Source organism: Microtus oregoni, unplaced genomic scaffold, assembly GCF_018167655.1.
Source record: "Microtus oregoni isolate MIOR12 unplaced genomic scaffold, Mior012 000072F_ref0000427, whole genome shotgun sequence".
Lineage (NCBI taxonomy): Eukaryota > Metazoa > Chordata > Mammalia > Rodentia > Cricetidae > Microtus > Microtus oregoni.
The window spans coordinates 1,345,568-1,372,003 of NW_024543979.1; the positions used below are offsets into that span (position 1 = coordinate 1,345,568).

General features: G+C 45.5%; 1 protein-coding gene across 1 annotated transcript; it reads right to left on the reverse strand.

The window, feature by feature from the left end:
• Nucleotides 1-3,243: 3,243 nt before the first annotated feature.
• On the reverse strand, nucleotides 3,244-25,416 carry Plac8 (placenta associated 8). The gene is made up of 5 exons (XM_041642092.1): nucleotides 25,317-25,416; nucleotides 14,731-14,868; nucleotides 12,617-12,741; nucleotides 8,333-8,447; nucleotides 3,244-3,496 (listed from the first exon to the last, which is right to left on the reverse strand). The coding sequence occupies exons 2-4, from the start codon at nucleotides 14,837-14,839 to the stop codon at nucleotides 8,343-8,345; spliced, it is 339 nt and encodes a 112-aa protein (XP_041498026.1). The 5' UTR covers nucleotides 14,840-14,868; nucleotides 25,317-25,416; the 3' UTR covers nucleotides 3,244-3,496; nucleotides 8,333-8,342.
• Nucleotides 25,417-26,436: the final 1,020 nt, after the last annotated feature.

Consider the following 26,436-nt stretch of genomic DNA (forward strand, 5'->3'; position numbering starts at 1 on the left):
TAGCTAGGACCTCAAAAACTATATTGAATAGGTATGGAGAAAGGGGACAACCTTGCCTTGTTCCTGATTTCTGTGGAATCGCTTTGAGTTTCTTTGCATTTAGTTTGATGTTGGCTGTCGGCTTGCTGTATATTGCCTTTATTATGCTTAGGTATGTTCCTTGTATTCAATTCATGCTCTTTCCAAGACCTTTATCATGAAAGGAAGTTGTATTTTGTTAAAAGCTTTTTCAACATCTAATGAGATGGCCATGTGGTTTCTATTTTTCAGTTTGTTTATATGGTCAATGTCTACTCTTTTATTTTGTTATTTTTTGTTTGTTTGTTTTTTAACTTTGTTTTGTTTTTTAAGACAGGATTGCTCTGTGTAGCCATGGCTGTTTGGGGAACTCTTTGTAGCCCAGGCTGGCCTCAACTCAGAGATCCACCTCCCTCTGCCTCCAGAGTGCTGGGATTAAAGGTGCGTACCACCACTGCCCAGCAAGCTGCCTACTCTCAACACCCCTATTGAACATTCATTCCATAATCCCTAGCTATGTCAGATGACCAGAAAGAGAAAAAGAATTACACAGATTGTAAACGAAGAAAAAAATAGTTTTTATTTTATCTTATTTTTATTTTTATTTTTTTTGCAGTTGACATGATTGTTTGGTCAGAATCTCCAAAGGATTACCGAAACTGTACACTCATAGGATATTCCAGTTCAATATTGCAGGTTTTATCACTCACATCGGAGACCATGTGGTGGTCAGGGGGGTCTTGGACTGCACTGCCATTCCTGTGGATGCAGAGGTGAGTTCTGAACAGTTGGTCAGAAGTAGAGTCATTTATACAAACAGGTAGGTACCAATGATATTGCAGAAAATCCAGCCAGCACTAATACTTAAAGTTCTGAAGACTCAGAGGGCAGGGCAGCGGTGAGGTGTGTGGCTATCGGCAGGTCTTCCTCCTTGGGCTCACGTTGTAGAAGCTGTGTTATTCAGGAGGCAGCGAAAGCTGAGGGATGACTTTATGCAGGGACACGGGTGGGAAAGAGGAGAGCGGAGCCGCACCAGGACTCTGTTCCGTGAGAGGGAAGGAAGGGTCAGAGTACCCATGTCTATGAAATGTCGGTGCAGGGGTCGGAGAGACGGCTCATCAGTTAAGAGCACTGGCTGCTCTTCCAGAGGACCTGGGTTCCATTCCTGGCGCATGGCAGTTCACAGCTGTCTGTGACTCCAGTTCCAGGAGGTCTGACGCCCCCACACAGATATAAATGCCGACAAAGCAGCAATGCACATGAAAAAAAAATTAATTTAAAGAAAAGAAATGCTGGTGTATTGATTTTATTTCACTGAAATTTTATAATCAGTCTACTAGGTATAATGGCTTGGTCTTCCTCCCTGACCCTGACAGATGAAGTGACCTCAGGAGCATTGAATGGCTTGTGGAGATTTGCAAGTAAGATTCAGGGCAGAATTAAGTAGGCTAAAAATGTTCTTTAAAATTGTCTTACACATTTATCCATTAATATTTAACCTAAACTGAGCCATCAACTTTGACAATGCCGATTTTATCACTGTATTGTAGAGGTTATATGCCTTCCCAGTGAGCCATGCTCTCGGCATGGCAAGGAGAAAGCCCTTTATGAACGCGCATGGCTGACTGCAGCTGACACCCAAGTAAGAGCTGGCCTCAGTGGAAGACTTTACTGTTCTACACCCTAGGCCTGTGCGCTTACAGGCTGTTGTCCTAACCTCTCTTTCCTGCCCTAATCCTGGGCTATGCTTTGAGCAATTTAAATGGGGACAGGAGAATGCAAATCTGGTCACTTGGGCAGGTGGGAAATTTGCATAGCATAAATGTCACCAGAACCACTGCTTTCTTAAGTTACCAGTCGTGTCCCTTTCCAACAGTGGTCACCCAGGTTCAGTTTGCCCACCCGGCAGGCTTCTGTTTTCCTGATAAGAGCACAGGGGAATTAATGACTGATCAGGACACGATGGTGGTTGTGACCCTGTGTTGCCCCCTAAGCTGCCATTTAGAGACAGGTTCACTGGGGATGGGCCTAATGGCTGATAAATCCTGATGAACAAATATTTGTGTCCTTGCATCATAAATCTTCTTTGTCTCCGACAGGCCTGGCTAGCATACCGGTGACTCAGGCATTTTAGGGCAGCTCTGTCCCTTACTAAAGTCTACTTTGCATGATTTAATGTCTTCTAAGCAAATCTATTGGTAAATCCTTTCTATTACCTTGAATTCCTTTGGCATTACTACCTCATATTTAAAAAGACAAAAAATAAGATAAAATACCACAAACCTCTCAAGCATTCAGCTGGAAGCCAGACCTGCCTGGGTGTTGTCGAATAATCTTTTTATACAATGTAAAGATGTGTCTTTGCCAAGGTGCCTTTTGATTGGTTTAATAGAGAGCCGAATGGCCAATAGCTAGGCAGGAAGAGGTTAGGCATGGAGAGAGAGAGGAAGAGGAGATGAATCTAGGTGCTAGAGAGACACCAGAGGCCATGGAGAGGAAAACAGGAGGAGCGAGATGGAAGGGAGGAAAAAGCCAGGAGGCAAAATGTAGATGAATATAAGTGGGTTAATTTAAGTTAGAAGAGCTAGAGGGTCCGGGCGATGGTGGCCCACGCCTTTAATCCCAGCACTCGGGAGGCAGAGGCAGGCAGATCTCTGGGAGTTCGAAGCCAGCCTGGTCTACAAGAGCTAGTTCTGGGATGGGCACCAAAGCTACAGAGAAACTCTGTCTCGAAAAACAAAAACAAAAACAAAAACAAACAAAAAAAAGAGCTAGAGGGACAAGCCCAAGCTATAGGCCAAGCTTTCATAATTAGTAAAAGATGTCCATATCATTTTTTTGTGTGCTGGCAGCCAAAAGGAAAGTCCTGGAATGTTCACTGCAATAAAGTCTCACTTGGTCAGTAAACACGCTGATCAGTTAGTTCCAGGGAAGGAAAGTGTCTCAGGGTAGTCTGTTAGCTGTAGCCTGTGGCTTCCACACCCCACCTCAAGCTTCATGGAGGCGCTGAACTGCGCCGATCAAAGCCCAGAGACTGAGCAACCAGGCGGGAGTGGGATGATGAGCCTGAACCATTCAAATCAGCTGGTGACGAAAGCATTCAAGAGAAGGCAGAGAGGCGTAAAGAATGTCGCTGGGGCAGAAGGTGTGTGGGGATAGAAATTACTTAGCACCTACGAGGCCGTAACTTGAGCCCCCAGCACCACACACAAAACAGAACAATCCTCTTAGTAAAATCTTTTATTTGGTTTATGTTTAAAGTGTAAAAAAATTATAAGCTGGAATATTTGATGACATGGAAGGAAGGGGAAGCCAAGTCAAAGAGCAACATCCATTTCAAATAAATCAAAAAGTCGAATTTTTAAAACACCACCATCTTGTAATTATCCCCATCGTATCTCCGTTGCGAAAGATTTGGAAAGACTTGGGCTGAAGAGGTGTGTGTTCTGAGGTCAGCTGCTTCAGAGAGAGCTCTCCCCTGTGAGGGAAGCACAGAATCGTTTCTGAATTTCTCAGTCGATGTTTTTGGTTTTAACCAACATGAATTTGCAGAACCATCTTAGACCCACTGAGAAGTTAGACCCACACAGACAGGACCGTCTTCCCACATCCTGTGCTCCCTTCCCTTGTGGGCAACCACCAGGTGTTACCGTGGGAGATTTACCACAGCTGAGAGCCAACACTGGCACACGGTTAACCAGCGTGGACTTGATCCAGATTCCTCACAGCTTTACCAAGCTGCCCTTTCTGTTCTGGGATCCTGTCCAAGCACCGAAGTGTACGGGGTTGTTAGAATCCGTAGGTTCCTCTCACTAATCGTGTATAATAGTGTATCCGAGTCCTTTTGTCTGTTTTTTCAATTTTTCAATTATTTTATGTGTATTTTTGCCTACATGCCTGTCTGTGCACGTGTGTGTGAGGCCAGAGGACAGCATCACATTCCCTGGAACTGGACTTACAGACAGTGTGAGCCATCATGTGGGTGCTGGGAATCGAACATGGGACCTTTCTTTCTAGCCCTGTGGATATGTTTTGTTTGGAGACTGGGTCTCATGCAGCCCAGGCTGGCCACAGAGATTGGAATTTTGTAGGTTCGGAGGCTAATTACTTTATCTTGGGTTAGTGTTAGCTTTGGGGACAGCTCGTCCTTGCCCCATTCTGTAACGCCTTGTGATATGAAAACATACAATCAAACAAAACCTCTAAGAAGCTACTAACTTAGTAGAACACCATTCGACTAATCCAGGAGCTAAGAACATCATCCAATAGCATCTTGAGCGCTTAAAATAGCTCCATCCATCTCCTCATAACCCCCTGTCTGGTGCACCCACCGATGTAGCTTAAAGTTGCCTTGATTTATGACTCTCTTTGTCCTGTAAAACCATAAAAACGCCATAAAACTGCTTCCATGTTGGAACGTGGAATCCGAGGTAACAAATCTGTGCTCCTGGGCAGTGGTTACTCACAACGACTCCAAAATAAACTATCTCTTATCCCCTTTAGGACGAAAATTGGTTTTTACATGGACAATGTGTTTATTTAACTTCTTGCTTCTGGCCTTCATCCTGTCCACTGTATTATATACTATTATTGTTTCTCTCAAAAACAGCTCTGCTCACTTAAAATCTCTGATTCTTCCTCAATGCTTGCCAGTCATTAGCCCACTACCCACCCACGACAATGCCGAGGCAATCAGCCCACTACCCACCCATGGCAATGCCAGTCATTAGCCCACTACCCACCCATGGCAATGCCAGTCATTAGCCCACTACCCACCCACGGCAATGCCAGTCATTAGCCCACTAACCACCCACGCTACCCACCCACAGCATGCCGGGGCACAATTTCACTTTAAAAAGGGAATCTGTTGTTTCATTGTTTTTCTGCATACACAATATGCTCTAGTCAAATTGACCCTAGTCCCATAAAGGTGGGTGATTTTTTTTCCCTAAAAAAGAGTTTTACCTTCATAGTTTGAAGTTCTTGACTAGAAGCTGCGTTATATTTTATCCGTAGCAGTCCCATATCCACCCTACTGTATGTCCCGAGGCTGGCCTGTGACGTAGAGCAGTCCTTCCCTCCCCATCCATTTCATTGGCTCTGCCCAGGGGAAGCCCAAGAGGGCATCAGCTGAGGTCAGAGGTTTTTAACTTAGCCCAGTGCTCAGGATTGCCTTGGGATGTTTGTTCCCTTTACTGAGAGGTTTCTGTTGTTCTTCAGGGAGCCTTGGTCCCTGAGGGGTTCTGGGAACCATCCCACTTTCTCCTGGGACTTAGAGGAAGTAACAGCTGAGGCGCTGTTGCTGAGCAGCTAACTGCCCTGTGTCACCTGTCGCCACCCACATCTCCGTCACCAGCCTGTTACATTCAGCTCTACTACTTCCGGTGAGCTACTGACAACTTCTCTAGACCCCAAACCCACTTCTTTCAAGAAACATTCTTTACTCATCTCATGATGTCACCTCCCTGCAGCGCTCTGTCTAACGGCACCCATTTAACACGACGCTCTACTCAGGGGCTGTAAGGATGGGTAACTAGTGACACGGGAGTTTCTTCTTCTGGAACTCACAGTCCTCTGCTTCCCCTACGCTTGGGATTAAAGGTGTGGCTACCAGCTCCCGCCCGTAGCTGATTTTTCATGCATTACTAGATATTTCACACGTTAATTGCTAAGCAAATGGATAGTGTTTTATACATTTTTCAAGAATTGTTTGGGGGATGCTGAAGAGAGAGCTCAGCAGTTAATAGTATTTGTTCTTGCAGAGAACCTGGATTGGTTGGGTTCCCAACACCGTGTGGTGCTTACAGCCACTGTAACTATAGTTCCAGGGGATCTAACTTTCTCTTCTAACCTCCGTGGGTCACACACACACACACACACACACACACACACACACACACACACAGAAAGACAAAACATTCTCACACATAAAATAGATAAAACTTAAAAAAAAAAACCCAGGTCAGGGGCAGGGACTTGAGAGATGGCTTCAGGGTTGAAAGCACTTGCTGCTCTTCCAGAGGGCAGAGTTGTCCCCAGTACCCACATCAGGTGACTCACAGGTACCTTTAACTCCATCCAGCTCCAGGAAATCTGCTGCCCTCTTCTGGGCTCTGCAGGTACCTGCACACATGTGCACGCATGCACACAGACATACTTGTGCACATGCATGCACAAAGACATGCATGCATGGACACATGCATACTAAAAACAAAATATACCTTTAGAAATAATGTTTGCTAACCTATGTAATTATCCATTTCAGACAGGAAGTGGGGTATTGTAAAAAACGGGGAAATTAATGTTTGCTGCTTATCTTGTCTTGTACAGAGAGAAGAGACAATTCCGGGTTAACCTGCGTTCTCAGCAGCTAAGTCTGGGAATAGTCAGCTGCATGGGGAGTTACAGAGGAAGAAATGTTATCCAGCGTTTCCAAATATCATCAGCTCCTTCTCTAGCCCTTGCAAAGGACATTTGTGTTCATTTTGTTTATTAATGTATTTTGTTTTGGAGTATTTATACATTTTTATTCTAATTTGAGATCTCTTAATAAGATATACAGTCACTTATTTAATGCACAGTTGCCTTTATTTGCGTTTGTTGTAGACATTTGCACTAAGTACTTCCACCCACGACTTCTATTCTGGTAGATGTGGTGAGGTGCTGAGTGAACCAGGCAGGTAGAGCTTTTGTAGACATTTGCACTAAGTACCTCCACCCACGACTTCTATTCTGGTAGATGTGGTGAGGTGCTGAGTGACGGGGCAGGTAGAGCTCCGTGTGTGTCTGAGTCTAGGGGGCCGCAGAGGTGGCTCAACAGCTAAGTGTGCCCGCTGCTCTTAAAAAGGACCCGTGTTTGGTTCCCAGCACCCTCTTAGGTGGCTTTGTGCAGATGTACGTGCAGACACACATGTATGTGTCCTTTAAAATGCAATCTCAGAAATCAGTAAGACTTTATAAACACTCTTGCACAACTAGATGTGCGATCTTAGTTACTTATCAAGAAATATATTCCCATGTGACTGTATATGTAAATGTTTACTGGACAAAGCTGGATTTACTAAGGAGCTCATACGGATTTCAGTCTAGCATTGGCCAAGGGACATCTATGCCTCTCTGGCGCAGCTGAGAACCTTATCTGTTAAACCTCATCTCAGCAAATGAATCTGTATACCACAGATAACATAAATGTTGCAGACTCTGTCATTCTGCTTTTTAACATAGTATATATTTTTAAATTCTCACCTTACAACTGTTTACCTGTTTCACCACATTGTTTGTTTTGTTTGCTTGCTCATTTGTTTTCAAGACAGGGTTTCTCTGTAGCTTTGGTGCCTGTCCTGGAACTAGCTCTTGTAGATCAGGCTGCGCTGGAACTCACAGAGATCCGCCTGCCTCTGCCTCCCGAGTGCTGGAATTAAAGGCGTGGGCCACCACCTCCCGGCTTCACCACATTGTCTTAGTATGAAGTATATCTTTTGCTTTTTTAATTTATTTATCTTGAAAACAATTTATTTGTTTTAAAAACTGAAAGTTTTTAAAAACACCTACTCCCCCTCCCCCTGCAGGTATGTTCACCTATGCAAGAGGTCAGACTGATATTGAAGTATCTTTCCTCCATCACTTCTCCACTTTTGTTTTTCAGACAGGGTCTCACTAACCTGAAACTTGCTCTTTCACCTGGGCTTGCTAGCCAGTGAGTCCCGGGGATTCTCTGTTTCTGCCCCCTGTGCTATGCCCAGCTTTCACACACGCTCTCCCCCCCTCCCCCCAGATACACAGACACAGACAGACAGACATACACACACACGCACTGGTTTTGGGCATCTAAACCCTGGCTCTTGTACTTACACAGCAAGTATTTGACACGGTGAACTATAACACCACCCCTCATTTTATTTTGTGAGAGAGGCCCTTAGACTGTCATAGCCATCATAGTCCTGACTAGTCTGGAACTTATGAGACAAGGCTGGGCTTGAGGGTAACCCTTCTTCCGCCTCCTGAGTTTTGGGGTTAAAGGATAGACCACTATACCTAACTTCAACTTCTTTTTTGTTTACTCTACTCTGGTAGCTAATAAGTTACAATAAGATGCTTCATTAATAGACCAAAGCCATCCCGGTAGGTTTATAAAAATTCATCATTACTAAAATATGCCTCAAAGAAAGAAGAAAGCAAAACCAATCATATCATATTATTACAATGAGATCGCTCTTTGGGAGACTTACAGAATTGCTATTTTGAGTTGTTATTCCCAACGATGAATAAATTGCCCAGCCCCCAGCTCTGTTTCTCAAGTCCCACATTGACTCACCATCCGGCTCTTAGAAAGCATTCATGGCTCTCCTCCGGTTAATGTCTCTCTTGATTTGGCACACAGAGCAAACAGGACAGAAGAGAGTAACCAAATAGTCATCACAAATGGATCCCTGCGAAAGATGTGAAGAGACATGAGCGAACGGCCTGTGCTGGGGATATATTTAGAGAACCGAAAGTCCTGACTCTTTGGCTTCAGTTTACTTCATCTCTTTTTATGTTTATTTTTGTGTGTGTATGTGAATATGTGTTTGTGTGTGCATGTGTGTACGTGTGTGTGCATGTGTGTATGTGTGTGCATGTGCATGTACGTGTGTGTGCATGTGTATGTACGTGTGTGTGCATGTGTGTGCATGTATATATACGTGTGTGTATTGTACATGTGTGTGCACACATGTGTGCTCACAGAGGTCAGAGGGAAACCTTCACTTCTCTCTCCCACCATGTGGGTCCTGGTCTTCCAGTGTGATTGGAAGTGCCTTTATCCACGGAGCCATCTCACTGGCCCCGGATTTGGTCTAGAGGGATACTTCCAGGAAAACTTTAGCTGACTTTTCCATGCAACACTTGCCTCCCCGTTCCAGTACTTTATAGTTCTGAGAATATAAGATTTAATCAAACTACCAAGTCCAAGAGTGCAATAAGGGAACTCAGGAAGTCAGCTCTCATAGCCAGGAAGCTTCTGGCTCAACACCGTTACAGCAGGAGAAAAACACGGACACGCGATGCGCTGGACATTTGGGGAAGAGAATTAGGGAAGTGGCAGACAATTTGGGGTCAAAGCACTCCCAAGTACTAAGTAATAAAAAAGTGAAAGTTTGGCAGGAAATGTAACCACATTCACTATAAGACACTGACGGCATGTTGAATGAAGATGTGCTGGGGTCATATATAAAACCTGGACATGGAATTGGCCAAAAATACAGAGAACCATGTGGGAGAGAGTGGGGTGGACAGAGGACTAAAGTCCAGGCCTCTGCGAAGTCCATAGGTAAAGCCCACATTGAGAAGAAAATATTCAAAGGAAAAGCAAAAAAAGTGTTTCTGTAGAGGGCAAAGTAGGTGAAGAAAATTAGGGGAGGGTTGTTTTTCTTGACAATCTATAAAATGAGATCATTTAAAGCTTCAGAGTTTTCATCCATTAAAAAAGAAAGCCACACTAGAAAACAGGGACTGGTGGCCTTTATAAAGGCCAGAAATCCTGAGCAATTTAAGTACAGACGATGGTGGAGGAGAAAGTCAAACAAAGTCAAACAAAACGGGTAACCTGAAGCAGCAGCCATGGGGGAAGGAGTGGGGACTCTACTCTAGGTAAATCCCAAGCTCAGCAGCAAGGGGCAGGGGAGGAGGAGGGAAGGAGCAGTGTAGGGGAGGAGGAGGGAAGCAGGCAGTGCAGGGAAGGAGGAGGGAAGCAGGCAGTGCAGGGGAGGAGGAGGGGAGCAGACAGTGAGGAGAGGAGGAGGGGAGGAGGCAGTGGGGGGAGGAGGAGGGAGGAGGCAGTGAGGGGAGGAGGAGGGGAGCAGGCAGTGTAGGGGAGGAGGGAAGCAGGCAGTGAGGGGAGGAGGGGAGCAGGCAGTGCAGGGGAGGAGGAGGGGAGCAGGCAGTGCAGGGGAGGAGGAGGGAATCAGGCAGCGAGGGGAGGAGGAGGGGAGCAGGCAGCGAGGGGAGGAGGAGGGGAGGAGGCAGTGCAGGGGAGGAGGGAATCAGGCAGTGCAGGGGAGGAGGGAATCAGGCAGTGAGGGGAGGAGGAGAGGAGCAGGCAGTGCAGGGGAGGAGGAGGGAAGGAGGCAGTGCAGGGGAGGAGGAGGGAATCAGGCAGTGAGGGGAGGAGGGGAGCAGGCAGCGCAGTTCTCCCAGGATAATCAAAGCCAAGGCCCCTCACGTGGGTCTCAGGGCTCCAGGAGAGGCAGGGTAGAAAACAATGGGTAGTGTCCCAGAGAGTAGGTTGCGAGCTCACAGGGTACAAACACTCTGAGGGATACTGCCAAATATTCCTCCAAGACTATCAGTTCACAAACCTGCGTTGACACAAATGTATGTCTGTGAGTTATCGGACAGAAACATGTCTACAGAGGGTGCACACAAGCTATTACTAATTTCCAAGCAGAAGACTTGGTTATTAATTTTCACTTTTTACTCCATGTATTTCTGTTAAAATTTGTTAGATATTTTAACATTGCTTTGTAATAAAAGAAGACTAACTAAATTTCTCAATTAAAAAAATAATTTCAATGAAATAAACTAGGTTCCTAGAAAATGTTGCATGTGTGTGTGTTTCCTGTGATGGTTAAGTTTGTGTGTTACCCAGTCTAGGTCACAGCCGAGCATAGACATTTGGCTCAACATTATTCTAGATGTTTTTTTGATGATATATTTGAGACAAAATTAACATTTAAATCTTCAGACTTGGAATAGAGCAGATCACTTCATATAATGCAGATGGCCTCTCTTCCAGTCAGCTGCAGACCAGTTTGTAATAGGACCTGAGGCTAACTGATCAGACTGGGGCCAGCGGGGCCAGCGGGGCCAGCGAGCCACAGGGTCCATCTGTCTCCACCTTCCAGTGCTGGGACTGAACTCAGGCTGTAGCCTTTCGCCGGTTCCTCCTTCCTTCCCTTCTTTTCAACAGGGTCACAGTGCTCAGGCTGGTGCCAAACTCCCAATCTTTCTACTTCAGCCTCCCAAGTCCTAAGATTACAGGTGTGTGTGTGTGCTACCGTGCTCATGTGTGTACTACCATGTTTGTGTGTGTGTGTGTGTGCTACATACTAAGGTGTGTGTGCTACCATGTTTGTGTGTGTGTGTGCTACATGCTCAGGTGTGTGTGCTACCATGTTTGTGTGTGTGTGTGTGCTATATGCTCAGTTGTGTGTGCTACCATGTTTGTGTGTGTGTGCTACTGTGCTCGTGTGTGTACTACCATGTTTGTGTGTGTGTGTGCTACATGCTCAGGTGTGTGTGCTACCATGTTTGTGTGTGTGTGTGCGCTATATGCTCAGCTGTGTGTGCTACCATGTTTGTGTGTGTGTGCTACTGTGCTCGTGTGTGTGCTACCATGTTTGTGTGTGTGTGCTACATACTAAGGTGTGTGTGCTACCATGTTTGTGTGTGTGTATGCTACATGCTCAGGTGTGTGTGCTACCATGTTTGTGTGTGTGTGCGACCGTGCTCATGTGTGTACTACCATGCTCAGCTAGTTGAAGACCTTGGAGAAGGAGGAGGAGAAGAAAGAGGAGATGGATGGCTTTTGAATAAGGAAGACTCCACTTGTAAACTGCCTGTTGACTTGATCTTCAGCTCATCCACGAGGACCTAGCTTGACAGCCTACACTTCAAGTTTTGGACTTACTGGCTTCCATCACTGCATGACTTTAAAACAAATGTCTGTCTGTCTCTCTTGTTCTGACTTTCTTTTTCCTTTCTTTTCTTTTTTTTAGACAGGATTTCTCAGCCAGGTGGTGGCGGCACACACTTTAAATCCCAGCACTTGGGAAGGCTGATCTCTGTGAGTTCGCAGCCAGTCTGGTCTACTTAGAGAGGCTAGGATGGTTACCCAGAGAAACCCTGTCTCAAAAAACAATCAATCAATAAATAAATACAGAGATCCTCCTGCGTCCTGTGTGCTGGAATTAAGGGGTGTGCCACCACTATGCGATTTTTTTCTTTACCTCTATCTCTGTCCCTTTCTTTCTCTATACACACACAGAGGGAGGCAAATATATATGTGTGTGTACATTCCTATATGATATATAGAGATATGTGTACACACATGTACATCTACGTACCCTATGGACCGCTTCTTGTGTAACTCTAATTAAAACACTACCCCATTTCATACAGTGACACAGGAGTAAGGGAAAAGGTGTTCACAGACAGTTTGGACGGGACACTGACACTGGGGCACACCTCTGGGCCAAAGACTCGCTGCCTCTTACAGACTTTGAAGTCTTCATTGATAAGACATGGCGGACCCTACCCCACAACACACACAGGCATTACAAGGTCGGTGGCGAGTTCAGGCCCCTGAAGCTCACTAGGCTCTAGATAATCCTCTATTGTAGTCTACACCTTGCTTGCAAATGCGAATTGTTTGCCTTCTAGGATGTTCAGAGGGCACACAAGAAGAGGGGCTACTGCCAAGTCAACTGAATTTAAGGTTGTACACGCTACAAAACTCCAGCCAAACAAATTCAGAGCCCTGATACCATCAAACTCCAGCCACTCCTACAACAGCGATGGTAAATTCTGTTGCAGCCTGGATAATAAAAGGTGAGAGACTCACGGGAATGCCATATCGGGTTCGGTAGAGCGTCCTCATTGCCACAGTTGTCCCACACAAACAGCATTCATTCATGTCGGATGCCACTTGACACCCAAGGCATGTGAAGCAAAATGTTCCGCAGAGGCCTGGAAACATGAAAACAGGGGTAGAAGTTACTCTGGTTTGCCCACGTCAGCTATGGCCAAGAGCGATCACATCGTGGGGGACCTTCCCCTCTCTGCAGCCAAGTCCGTCTTCGTTGTTTGGGTGGAGCTTTGTTACGTGAGCACCCCCATCATTTCCAGAGCGACTGCCAGGGAAAAGACCTAGCTCTTTCTGCTGGAGTGCCGCTCATATGCTAACTACTGAAACCCACCCGTGTTCCAGGTCAAACCCTAGGTACTGACGATACTCCCAGCTGAGATCCAATAGGGACCTAATAGGAAAGGATGTGCAGGGGAGAGCCAGGCTCACTTTGGAGCGCAGCCCTTGAGGCCCTGAGCAGAAAGTGCTGCCTGAGCTGGAAAGGGAAGCAGGGTTAGAAACTGTTAAAAGGAACCGAAGGGAATAACGCCTCCTGGAGACAATTTGTCATACTCATTCACGGTGGCCAGTGTCCTGGGATAGGATGGGGATGAAGTTAGAGGTTGACATAGGCTTAAGGCAGCGTGTGTGTGTGTGTGTGTGTGTGTGTGTGTGTGTGTACATGTACAGAAGTCATGCTGACAAATTAGATGGTGTTTACGTGTGCGTCAAGGCCAGGAAGAAGCACCAAGTATTTGTACAGGGAGAATGATTTGGCCAGATCTGCTTTAAGAAAATCTTCATAAACCGGGTGGTGGTGGTGGTGCACACTTTTAATTCCAGTACTCAAGAGGTAGGATCAGAGGTAGGCAGATTTCTGAGTTCTGAGTTCAAGGCCAGCTTGGTCTACAGCGTGAGTTCCAGGACAACCAGGGCTACACAGAGAAACTCTGTCTTGAAAAACCAGAAGAAAAAAAAAATCTGCCACAAAGCAATGAAGGCTGCCCAGTCCCTTTAAAAATTACATTTTAGTGTGTTTGTGTGTGGAGGCATGAAACCGTGAAGGTCAGAGGATAATTTCCAGGAGTACGCCCTCTTTTTCTACCATGTGGGTCAAGTCTGGCCACAGGCACTTCCACTGAGTCATCCTGACAGCCCCTGCTCAAAAGTCGCATAGCCAAGGAATTGAAAACTCAAATAATTGAGCAATAACTTGGGGTTGGAGGATTCAAATTCAATGTTTAGGGAATTTGACTATCGTAAGTCTTTATTATAACTTTGATTTTCAGATATCAAAACAATGTCATGAGACATGTTAGTCAATCAGCCGTGTTAGCTAGGAAGTCAAGGGGAGCTGGTGAAGGGTCATGGGTGTAATTCCTTCTGTCTGTGCTCACCGTGTAATTATTAGCTTCATTCTGTTCCAAGGTCTGTTCCATTGCAAGTTAAAGCTGGTGTATTTATTTCCCTACCATTCTGAGGAACAGGCCTCAAAGCAAACCTTTGGTTCCTGATTTGCTAAGGACAAAGTCTCTGGTTCACTTTGCCACCCCACCTGACTTTCTTCCAAGTTCACTTAGAGAGATGTCCTGTGGTGTTACTATAAAACGGCATTTTAGTATTGTATAACCAAGAAGAGATTTCGTGACTATTGCTTTTTTTTTTTTCTTAATCCCAGCACTCAGGAGGCAGAGGCATTTCTGTGAGTTTAAGGCCAGCCTGGTCTACATATGAGTTCCAGGACAGCCACAGCTACACAGAGAAACTCTGTCTCAAAAAACAAAACAAACGAAAAAAACCAAAACCAAAAAAAGTCAGGTTCAAGTAAAAAATGTTTCAATTATGTATAATCTGTTTATAAAATTAGGCCAAGCCTGTTCAGTTTGAGAATCACTTAAAGCTTCCAACACCTTAACTCTAGGATTTATTTTAGGGGTAACATCATTATTTTGGGGGGACAGGAGAAGAGTGAGCTATAATCAGTAGTCTGTCTTTGATGCTGACTGTACCGTTCCAGGTTGTCCAGACATCTAAATAAGTTAGCAGTTTTCAACACAGTAAGGGAGGAACGGACCCCGAATAGGTTGGGGGGACACCTTCCCTGCACTTACAGACTCCGCAGTCATTGAAGCAATCGCACAGGCTGGTCTGCCAGTTGGAATTCTGGGGAGCACGAATAAATCCAGGTTGAGTCACAATTACTGTTTGTGGCTGAGCCATCTTCAGTGCGCGGTCTCAGATGCCCTGGTCTGAAAAAGAAAATGCTGGTATTAGCTGCCTGGAGCTGCCGTGGGGAAGAAGGTGCTGGAACTAACCGCTGTGCTCCACCGGCTAGGGATGTGGTTGGAGAAATCAACTTGTTGGTCGCTAAGAGCATTGCAGTCTCCACCTCTGAGGGCACAGAGGCCCCAGGAGACCAGAGTTCACTGAACTGAAGGCGAGCAGATGCTTCTCATGGGCAAAAGAAACGAAAGAGGGCTGATCTGGAGCTATGTCTAAACAGGTACCTGCTGTCCGAGAGCTAGGAAACAAACTGGCCTGTGACAGAGGTAAAGTCAGGGAACCACGGAAAACCACCTTTTCTTAAGCCTGAGCTTAGTGCACCTCACCCTCCTCCCCCTTGCTCTGCCTCTTCCGGTTTTGACAGCTTCTCCTGCATCCAAGCTGCTCCAGAACCGGTCCCTTTGTCAGCCCCTGACACCAGGCAGGGACCAGCAAGCCATAATAATCATCCCACCAGGTTTCTATGGTGTTTTCTGGGTGGTGATGCTTATTTGTTTACCTGAGACAGGCTCTCATCCTGTAGCCCAGGCTAGCTAGCTTCGAGCCTTCCAAATGCTGGAATTCTAGGTGTGTGTCACCATTCCCAGCTCAGCAAAGCCTATAAAATTTATTTTGTTAGGTGACTCCTAATTTCTCTTCGTTACAAGAGAGTGTTGGGGTCCAGGGACGTACCTGATATTTGGAAGGGCAGGATCTTTGCTAAAGCCCTCATCTCTAAAGCCTCGTGAGCTCAGAGGAGCCATTTAACCAACCACTTCATTTTCCATTTATTCATCTGTAAAACCAAAGTGGCCACTGGCCTGCCCACCTCACTCACGCATTGAGAGCACCAAGTATAGTTTCCCGACAAGTTTAATGTTTTAAAAAATTCGTAAAAATCCAGTGGAGAGTGGCCATAACACAAACAGATTCGGTAAGGACATTGCTTCTGATGGTTTCCATACACACCTTGTTGGTGATACTGCCAACTAGTTCATTGAGGTTCCAACTGATCAGGTCTGGTATTAGACCTTGCTTATCCATCTGCTCAGCTCTGACACTGAAAATGGTTATTTCCATTGAGTTGATAAGAAAATAGGGAATGTGGGGGCGGGGGTAAGTAAACTGTGAAATTCGAATCCTCTTTTAGTCTCTCTGTCTGGCTGAACACAGGACTGTCCCTGGTCTGTGAAGGTCTCTTAGAAAACAGGAAACTGTCTTTGTGAGTTCAAGGCCAGCCTGGTCTACAAAAGCTAGTTCCAAGACAGGCACCAAAGCTACAGAGAAACCCTGTCTCAATATACCAAAAAGAAAGAAAGAAAGAAAGAAAGAAAGGAAGGAAGAGAAAAGAAAAAAGGAAACCTGTTTCTTAGTTAGAAAAGTGTGTGTATGTTGTACATACAGTGTGTAACAGATGTGTGTGCCCTGTGAAGGCCTGATGGGGCCAGGTGTCCTGCTCCACCCCTCTGCCTCATTCCCTGGGCCTGACCCACAAGCCTCAGCATTCCCTCCTGCACGCCCTACCTACCATAGATGGGGTGACAGGTGTGTAAAGCCACGCCCAGCTTCTTCCCCAGCTGCAGGGGATCACGCTCAGACTCTCCCGTTTGTGCTTCAGGCACACTTACCTGTTGAGCCGCTTCTCAGCCTCTTTCCTCTTTTCTCACTTTCTTGAGAAGTGTTAGGCTCACAGTAGGTATTTTAATTGTCTTGCTAGACTCACAGTAGGCTTTTTTTAAAAAAAGATTTATTTCGTGTGTATGAGTGCTCAATCTGCACACCAGAAGGTACATCAGATCCCATTACAGATGGTTGTGAGCCACTGTGTGGTTGCCGGGAATTGAACTCAGGACCTCTGGAAGAACAGCCAGTGCTCTCCAGCCCTGTCACAGTACGGATTTTAACTGTCTTGCTGAGTTAAGCACTAACAGTGCTGGGGCATTTCTATTTAGGAATTCAGTACATATTTTTCAAAGCACAAAAGGGCCGAGAATGGTGGCAAACACCGTTATTCCCAGCACTTGGGAGACAAAGGCAGGGCTAGCCTGGTCTACAGAGTGCGTTCCACGATGGCATAAAGAGATCACCTCCTAAATAGAAAGAATGCTTTTCAAAACGGGGGATTCGGTCTGTCTCCTAGCGTCGGCTAGAAGCTTAGGTCCTCTTATTCCTCCAGTCACCTTTGCTTTCCTAGATTCCATCACCTGCAACATCTGATAGTTTAGTGTTTCCCTTGAATGGAAAAAGAAAGCAGCAAATGAATCCAAGCCTCAAATGATGGGTGTGTTCACATATTTCTCCACATAACTGGGAGGGTTAAAGGATGCTTTAAATATGCCTAAATCTTGGCACACACCAGTACAGTTAATCATAAATAAAACAGGCCTCCTGGTTATTACAGAGGAAGGTAAAATTGGTTTAATTTTAAAAGAGGCAGGCTAGGCATGGTGATGCACACCTTTAGCCCCAGCATTCCTTCTATCCAGGCTCAAGCGAGGGCTACATTGTGAGACGCTATCTGTGAGACCCTACATTGTGAGGTCCTATCTATAAGAGAGGGGTGGAGCGCAGAGGGGGTGGGAGAAGGACAGAGGCTTACAATGACCTCTTAAATGTCTACATCTGTTGACCATAGTCATAATCAGTAAACAATTCTAAACGCTTCTCTTCCCATGACTGAGTGTATTCTGCAAATAGTGTGTGTCTTTAAAGGTTTAGCAAAATGAGGATAAGTAGAATGGGCACAAAATTTGACACTGAGAATGTTTTTTTTAAAAAAAAATCAAAGCAAGAGAGATTCAGAAGTCCCAAGGTTAGGAAATAATGAAAAGACCAAATAACTTACAAAAGAAATGAAAAGGGAAAAAAGTTTAAATGTATGAAAAGATGATTGAACTGTCCCAACAAATGCCATCTGTTAGGCAAAGTTGAAAACCTGGGGGTCTTGGGCATTGTTTGGCATTGGCAGAGTCCCAGGGTTGATCTTTAGCACTAAACCTTGGTCCGAGCAATCAGGAGGGAGCAGCTGAATGCTGTCTGCTGGCGGGCAAGTGCCTCAGTGAGAATAGCTTGCTTACTCAGGAGGCACTTGGTTAAGCAATATGGCTGTAACTGGGTTAACTTGGGAAATGCAAATGGTGAGGTCCCTATGAGGCTTATGAACACCACGGTGGAGGGCCCAAAGATGAGCAAAACTTCAAACCAGGCAGCGCAAGCCGCCGATAGTCCCAGCACCTGCAGAGCCGAAGCGGGAACGACATTAGGACCTAGTTCTACACCAACCTGAGCAGCGTAGCAAGATCGTGTCTAAAAAACAAAACCAAAAAAAGTAAAAATCATCAGGGCGTGTGCCAGGACTCAGAATCCATGAGGCAAGCAGGTTCGTGAGCACACAGACACATAGATAAAGAGGATAGAGGGACATAAAGAAAATGTTCTGATTATGTTAGGTAGATATGATAGAGGTATATAAAGAGACGTTCTGATTACATCCACAGAGAGGATACACCCACTGCCCAAACCTTGATTACTAAATGTCATTGTTCAATAAAAGAGCAGGGTTCACTGGTGGGAGCTCCAAGGCAGGGAAAGGGAAGGCCGAAGATGAACCTGAGGAGTGTGACGGCAGCAAGCAAAGAGGCCTCAAGGGAGATCTAATCAACAGAACCACTGCTGAATGGGGGATGGGGAGACTTCTGAGGCAACTTGAGGGCCAGATTTAGAAGAGTTTGAGTAAAAAGTAATGCTATGGTTAGATTATAACTCATAAAATAAATTATCTGCAACACTCTATATATTATATGTGTTATATCTATATAATAATAGTTTAGATAAATAAACAGAATTTTAAATGGAGAGGAAGAATGGTACTTTCCTCCTTCTGGTTAGCGAGTGTAGAAGGAAGAACAGAAATATAAGACCAGCACTTGGCATACACCATAATACATACTAATGTAGGCAAGGCCAGTGGGTGGAGTCTGTGATATTATGAAGGTATTTTTCATTTTTACCTAGGGCTCCTGGTTTATTATTCCTTCTCCTAAGCAAGCCATAGAGACTGGAATTTCACTTCCCCAGAGTCAAAGAAACTAATCTTTCCCATCTTTCTGTCTTGGAGTTGGCCATATGGACAGTTTCCTATCTCCTTCGTCAGACGGCCAGTCACGCATGCCCACTGGATGATCTGGCCCGTGAGGAAGAACACTGAAGAATCTGGCTAGATGGGACGTGATGCTTTCCCACCTAGTCTGTGAGGCCTTGGTGGCCACACAGCGACATCCTACAAATGCCCAAAGGACAGAGTTAAAGATGGCTGGAAATGTAGTTCCATAGGTAGAGTACTTGCTTAGCATGCAAGAAGTCCTGGGTTCCATCCCCAGCACTGTATAAAACTAGGCATGGCACACATTCCAGTCATCCCAGGACTCGGGGGACAGAGGCAGGAGTTCAGAGCCGTCAGCTCTGTAGCGTGTAGTGAGTTTAAGGACACCTGGACTACAGGAGACCCTGCTTCATAACAACAGAAAAGTCTAGTATAGTCTGGAGTGGTAGGTAGTACACACATGTATCCAGTTTGAGGCAGGAGGATTGTGACTTTGAAGCCAGGCAGTGCTATCTAGGGAGACTATGTAAATCCAAAGCAAACGCAACTAAGCAGCAAGAAAAACAATTCCACAAAAGTCTACAGGTAGTTAAATCTCCTTGTTCAAGGGAGAAGGCCCACAGTAGAAAAGTGTGGCCTGTCAGGAAGTTACTGGAAAGCCTTCTTAGAGAGTGCAGGCTGCAACTGAATGGTTTGGAAGAGGAACCATGAAATAGACATGCTAGCAGAAGGTGAAGGACTGTTTCCTGAGACACATGCTCATTTGTAGGGCCTCCCTGCAGCAGCTTTCCTGACAGGAAGGTTGAGTGAACGTCTTCCTCTTGCTTTCAGTTCATCTAGAAATTCACTAATTGTAGAGGACACACAGCGGGACTATGTATTATTGTTCCTCACTATTCTTCTGTTGATGACAGTTCTGACTCAAGCCACCCCACAGCTTCAAGCTGGTGAGAGGCTACATTTTACTAGCTTGTCCTGGGACTTTTGCCTTTGGGGTACCTTCTCTAAAAGCATTTTCTTCTGTTTCCTTTCTTCCTTTCTTTTCTTTGTTTCTTCTGTAATTTCTTTAGTTTATGTTTGTATGCGTTCATCTCTTTCTCATATGTATGTGTGTGTGTGTGTGTGTGAGTGTGTGTGTGAGTGAGTGTGTGTGTGAGAGTGTGTGTGTGAGAGAGAGAGAGAGGGAAAGAGGGAAAGAGGGAGAGAGAGAGAGAGAGAGAGAGAGAGAGAGAGAGAGTTTAATTAGTGTTATTCACAGGAGCATGGGCAACTAGCCAGTGACCACTCCAGTCAAGAAAAATGTTTGTCTCCCAGCAACCTGAACAATGCCTCTTGTACCCTAGTGACTGGCCGAAAAGCTTGCTATTCCAGGAAAGGGGCTGACACTACATCATAAGACAGGCTAATCTAAACTTTGTTTGTGTTTGTGGAACCCAGAAGGTCTGATGACCATGAATAGCAGCAGATGGTTGACCAGAAAAGCAGTCCATCTGAAATTTATGACTGCCATGGGCCACACCTGGTGTCCCGCCCGAGAAATCTCTACATAGACCTTGTCTCGGCAGCTCGGATGCAATACAGCTTTTTCTTTTTTCTTTTGAAGTAGGGTCTCATATAGCTTAAGGTCCCTTCAAATTGTTTGTAGCCAAGGATAATCTTGGACTCTGGACCTCTTGCCCCACCCAATTCTGGGGATTGAATCCAGGGCTTCCTGCATGCAAGGACTACAACAACTCATCCCCAAAACTTGCCCCCCCTTTTTGGACTAGAGTGTCCATCTTCCAGTTTTTTTGAAATATCTTTACAGGATGCAACAGCTGCGCCCCAAACTTATTTTTTTTCATCAGTTCCAGGAAAAGAAAGTAAAGACATGGCAATAGTTCATTTCGTAGCTGACCTTTTTCACAGGTAACGTGGGCAGGTGTTCAGTGAGCTGTGTTTACAGACGAAGACTTGGAAAACACAGCAGGCACCTGTCCCTGGAGGGGGTTTCCCTGGCTCCAGCTAGGATGTTCTCGACTTCCCCATCGACTGGGGCTGTGCTTGGCGCCCTCACAGAGGGCGTGTTTCACCCACTGGTGAGTGAGCAGACCCTAAGCCCCTCAGCAATGGGTGAAGTCAAGTTTCCCCGACTGTCCAGACCTCCCCACAGAAGTCCCCAGAGCTTCCCTTCATCCCAAAGTCCAACACTATGACGCCAGAAATCATATTCTGAGCGATTACTTACCACAATGCCTTGAAGAACAAAGCATTTTAGAAAATAGAAAAGCATGTGTATTCAAATTTACTTTTCATTGCCTTTGAATATTCAAATGCCAGAAAGAATATGAAAGAGTAGCTGATAATGCTGGGTGGTTACCTCAGGTGATAATAGTTTTTCACTTTTATCTTTATAATTGATTATTTTTGCGAAGTGCTGGAAAGACTGTTAGGACTGGGGGACATAGAGCTGTGCTGGAGTACTTGTTTAACATGTGAGCTGCCCAGCTGGAGCCCAACAATAGCAATAGCAACAACAAAAAGTTAGAATTAGCGTTCATATCTTTTATAAACACTGGCAACTAACATCTTTAAGGGGAGTAAGCCTCATCGACAGCTGCAGGTTGTTTTCGTTTACTTGTTTGTTTCTGGACAGGGTTTCTCTGTGGCTTTGGAGCCTGTCCTGGAACTCTCTCTGTAGACCAAGCTGGCCTCGAACTCACAGAGATCCGCCTGCCTCTGCCTCCCGAATGCTGGGATTACAGGCGTGCGCCACCCCCCCCCCCCCCACCTCAGCTATAGCTGTAGTTCTCCTGGGCTCAAGCCCACATGCAGCACATCGCTGGCGTTTGGTAGACGTCAGTTGAGCGAGTGAAGGAGCATCTTTCTGCCATCCTCCCGGAGGAAAGTGATAATCCGCGAACTCACTTCTTTTCCAAAAAGCCTGCGCTGTGACTGTAAACAGAGCAGTGGGCATCTGGAGGGTTCCCAGAGAAAACTACGGTCCTGTGGTTTTGTAATCACTCCCTTCCTGGCAAGCCTCACTCGGCCCGTTGCGGGTGTCTGTGGATTTACACTGGGTTAGGTAGACTTTTTGAGCAAAGGGCTTCTAAAGTGCACACAATCTGTCCCAAGGTAGAGCGTTGTACATGAGCATCTATCTGCTTATTGCCAGATCATTGGTAAATATGTTTTCTTTTCTCTGCTAGTGGTCTAAACAGTCCTCAGTCAATCTAAGATGTGTGTTACTAGCCAGGGTGGTGGTGCCTGTAATCATAGCACCTAGGAGGTGGAGGCAGGAGGAAAAAAATTGTAACGATAACTATAACAAAATCTCATATCTTTTTCATTTTTTAAAAACTTTATGTATGTATGCATTTATTTATTTATTTATTTAATGTATAAGTGTTCTTATGGTAAGTTTGCATACCATAAGAGGGCACTGGATCCCATTTTAGATGGTTGTGAGCCACCGTGTGCTTGCTGGGAATTGAACTCAGGACCTCTGGAAGAGCAGCCAGTGCTCTTAATCATGGAACCATCTCTCCAGCGCCTCCCTCTTTTCATTTTTTTTTTTTACACCCAGGAGAAATTTGAAAACATATTAATGTGCCTTACACATATGGAAATTATTTTCAGTCTCTTTGGTATTCTAATTTTTTCTTATTTCTAATACAGACAAAATCAAATTACAAATAAAATAATAAATCAAAATGTTGCATGCTTCTTTCATGAATTTCTTTTTCTTTTTCTCTCTTGAACCGAGGGCTTCTTGCGTGTTAGGCAGGTGTTCTATCATGGCACTCCATGCCCAGCTAACTTCCTCTTTTGGAGGTGGGAAACTGTGAGGTGCGGAACTGAAGCCAAGCAAGGGTGAGGGGTGGACGGGGTGGTTTTGCAACCAAGATACCCTCCTGACCGAGAAGGTTGCCGACAGCTGTGATGGAGGAAGCTCCTCCGTACTGTCTAGAAGATCAGCCCTAGAGGGAACTAGCCAGCTGGGATAGCCATTTGCCCCCCCCCCCCCCCCCCCCCCATTCTGAGGAGGGTTTTCCGCCGTCTAGCCCACGGTGTCTTTTAGAAGAAATGCCTCCTCCACAGTTAAAGAGCCGAGAGGCGGAGCCAGAGTGAAGCTCAGAGAAGTGCTCCCTGACCACGCGCAAAGCTCATCTCTCTTGCCCTGCCCGTGACCGCTCCAACAGAACTAGCCACAAAGCACTGAGAGAAGTCGGCCAGCAGACTCGCTCAGGGCGCTCTTACGCTTGCGAGCCTGTCACAATTCTGCATCCCTTGGAAGTTACAACAAAGTGGAAAACCAAAGCAGACTGTCTCAGAGACCCGACTTTTTTTTTTTTTTTTTTTTTTTTTGGCTTCAACCATCGAGATGTGGCAGCCTTTAACCTTAGTCAACTCTAATGAAAGGTCATCAGGAAGTGAAGAAAAAATTATCTGCCCGGCATCTGCCTCTTGTTACATCACCCTAATTCTGTGTTTCTGAGTGTTCTGTGACCTTATGTTTATGCCTCAGAGTTTATGAAGCTGTGCACCAAACCATGTTGTCCACCCACCCTCAATAAGCCAATTGGGAGTCAAATAAATAGAGGAAAGAAAAAAAAAAAGAAGAAGAAGAAGAAGAGGAATCCAGCAACACCCCTACCAGTCCATCCCCCGTCCACAAATCTGTCCTCTGGATCCCGACTGAAGTTTGAAGGGAAGGCTGCCGCTTATCGAAGCCCCACGTGGGCGTCAGCGGCATCCTGGAAGGTGGCCTGACTGACTGCCGGAACTGCGCAGAATCCCTTTCCAAGGGACGCTTCCCACTGGCTAAAAGCCTTTTCCTACTCCCAGCATGAGATTCCTGGGGGAAAGTCCGTCTTGGAGGTCTGTGGTTTTAATTGACTGATAAGTCTGAGAGACAGGAGTGTCTCTTTAGAATATCTTCGTTTCTGCCAGACCTGTCTCAAAGCACTCGGAAGGCTTGTGGGCCATGCAGATTCCTGGCTAGGGTCTGGGAGTTTTGTAATTAGCGTCTTCGTGGCTGCGGCCCCTGTGCCACAGGGCATTTGGCTGCTTTGATGACAATTATAAAAAGGGTGTTTCTTTCCCCAGGCAGACACAGCCCCTGCCAGCCCCTCTCCCCCCACCCACGTTTGAAGAGCTCGTGCAGAATCAGCTCACGGGACCCTTGACTGGGGTGGAGATCCTTGTGCACCTGGTGCCCTCTGCCTTTTAGTTTGTCCACTTCCCTCTGTTACTCATAATCACCCCCCCCCCCCCCAACACTTACAAGACATGTACTGACCACCCGCCTGTGTGAAAAGTCTTGTGGATCAAGGAGAAGCCTGCAATTCCTTGTCTATCGGGACAATCCCGCTCGGAGCTCTGCTCTGCGGTCCACGGCTCTGAATGCACAACGGGACAGAGTGATAAAGCTCCGGAAAAAAAACGAAGAAAAAATGGAGATGAGGAGGTTGAAACGGGAATCTGTGGGGCCAAGCTCTGAAAAGTAAGTGAACAGAACTTCCTTCAGAAGTCTCTTTGTAAGGAGTGGTCGCTGCCAGGAAATCTTGTGGTGTTTGGCTCACATGCAACATCTTAAATTTATCTATTAGTCTTGGATTCATTCTGCACCTCTATTTCTGCCTCAGAGCACCCCACTCTTTAGAAGGACAGTACACTGGCTTAATAAAATTATGCTATATAGCACCGATTATATTAATAAATCTTGTTAATATTGATTAACCCAGGTTCTAAACACAGACTTAGATTTTCTTCTTCTACTGTATATTGGTATTATAATTTCTTTTTTTTTCTGTTTTGACTGAAACAATCCCATCACACAATGACCTCTCCTCTCATGAGTTATCAAATGTGAGACGCGAAAGGTGGCTTTTCTCGTTTTGCACATCAGCGAGTACCGGACTTAAACTTCTATAGTAGTTAGATTTTTGTGTTCACAAGAATGCCTAAGGATTCTCAAACTTCATCAGCTAAACCTACAAACATCCCATCTCCTTCTGCCAGGTAGTTTAAACGGATAAACATCTTTCATTCACAAAGAAACTAAACCAGCTCCGGTGAATAAAGAGAGGAAGGATCAAGTCTCAAATCAGTAAATAAAGCACATAAAATGCATTCCCTCTGGACGCAGAGCTCCCAGAGGTTTCCAGCTGAGTTGTTTCCGAGCAGGATGCTTAGCAAAGTCGCTGAGTTTTGCTAAATTCACTAAATTTAAAGCAATTAGGTAAGAAAAGAAAATCTAATCTTTCACCAGAATTTCAAGCAAAAGAAAGCAATGAAATCACTTGTAAAGGAAACTTCCTCATCTCTAAATATGTTCACAATAGTACTCACGGTCTAGAGGGCTGGGAGCAGGAAGTGTCTTGCAGGCTGGAGTAGAATCTTACTAGAAGTGAGCTCTGGGGGGCGAGGTGATCGGTTTTCAGGAGCAGCCTGTAGTCCAAAGAGCAGAGTCCTGTGTCCTGATTGGCTGTGGTAATCCAGGCAAAGTCGCCAAAAGCTATCTCTTACCAAATAGGGCCTGTTCTTGTCCTTACAGTGGACTAACTACAACGTACACCTTTATGGGGGAGGAACAGATGTGAATCATTCAACAGTTGATCGGTATTACCTGCTGGCAAAACTTACTGATTCTCACACCTTAATTTCCTCTTCTAATATAATAAATAGGGAAGCATTAGGCGACCTGGAATTACAGACCCGATCACACTGCTCTTTATTTTGCTTGTTTCTTGAGACTACTGTACGTAGTCTCGACTGCCTTGGAACTCACACTGTAGGATGGTCTGGAACTCAGAGATCTGTCTGCCTTCGTCTTGTGAGCACCGGGATTAAAGATGTGCTCCACCATGCCGGGCTTCTGATCTGACATTTCTCTTTGTCTTTTTCTTCCGTCTTCTTCCCTCCCTCCCTCTTCCTCCCTGAAGTGCTGGGGGCTAAACCCATAACTACCACATGCTAGGTAAGGGCTCTCCTGATCACCCACACACTTAGCCCTCTGTGGCTTTGTTTCCCGTAATTGACTGAGCACTTGCTATGTGTGTGTGTGTGTTTTTTTTTTTAAATGTGTGGTTGTTGTTACTATTCCCCGCCACCCTCTCTCTCTGGTATGTAACTCCCCACGTATGCAGGCACCACAGCCCGCGCGTGGAGGTCAGAAGACAGCTTTCAGAAGTCTGTCCTCTCCTTCCATCTGCTGAAAAAGCCTTGTCTCTTGGTCCAGATGTTCTGCATAGCTGTGAGCTTTCAAGCAATTCCCCTGTCTCTTATCTCTCGGAGGAATTCTGGGATTACAGCTATGAGCCACTGTTCAGGTGTGTGTGCATGCATGTGTATTCCAGAATCAAAATAAGATTGTCAGGTTTTTTTTTCCCCTTCAACTTTTTAAAAACATTCTAAATTTATTTTTGTGTGTGTGTTTTGTGTGTGTGTGTGTGTGTGCGCACACACCATG

Excerpts from the sequence above, each read along its gene's own strand:
- Plac8 (XM_041642092.1), bottom strand. The coding sequence starts at position 14,839 with ATGGCTCAGCCACAAACAGTAATTGTGACTCAACCTGGATTTATTCGT. Across the intron at positions 12,742-14,730 it reads CTTCAATGACTGCGGAGTCT|GCCTCTGCGGAACATTTTGC; the intron begins GTAAGTGCAGGG and ends TCATGTTTCCAG. Across the intron at positions 8,448-12,616 it reads GAACCCGATATGGCATTCCC|GGATCCATTTGTGATGACTA; the intron begins GTGAGTCTCTCA and ends CATCTTTCGCAG.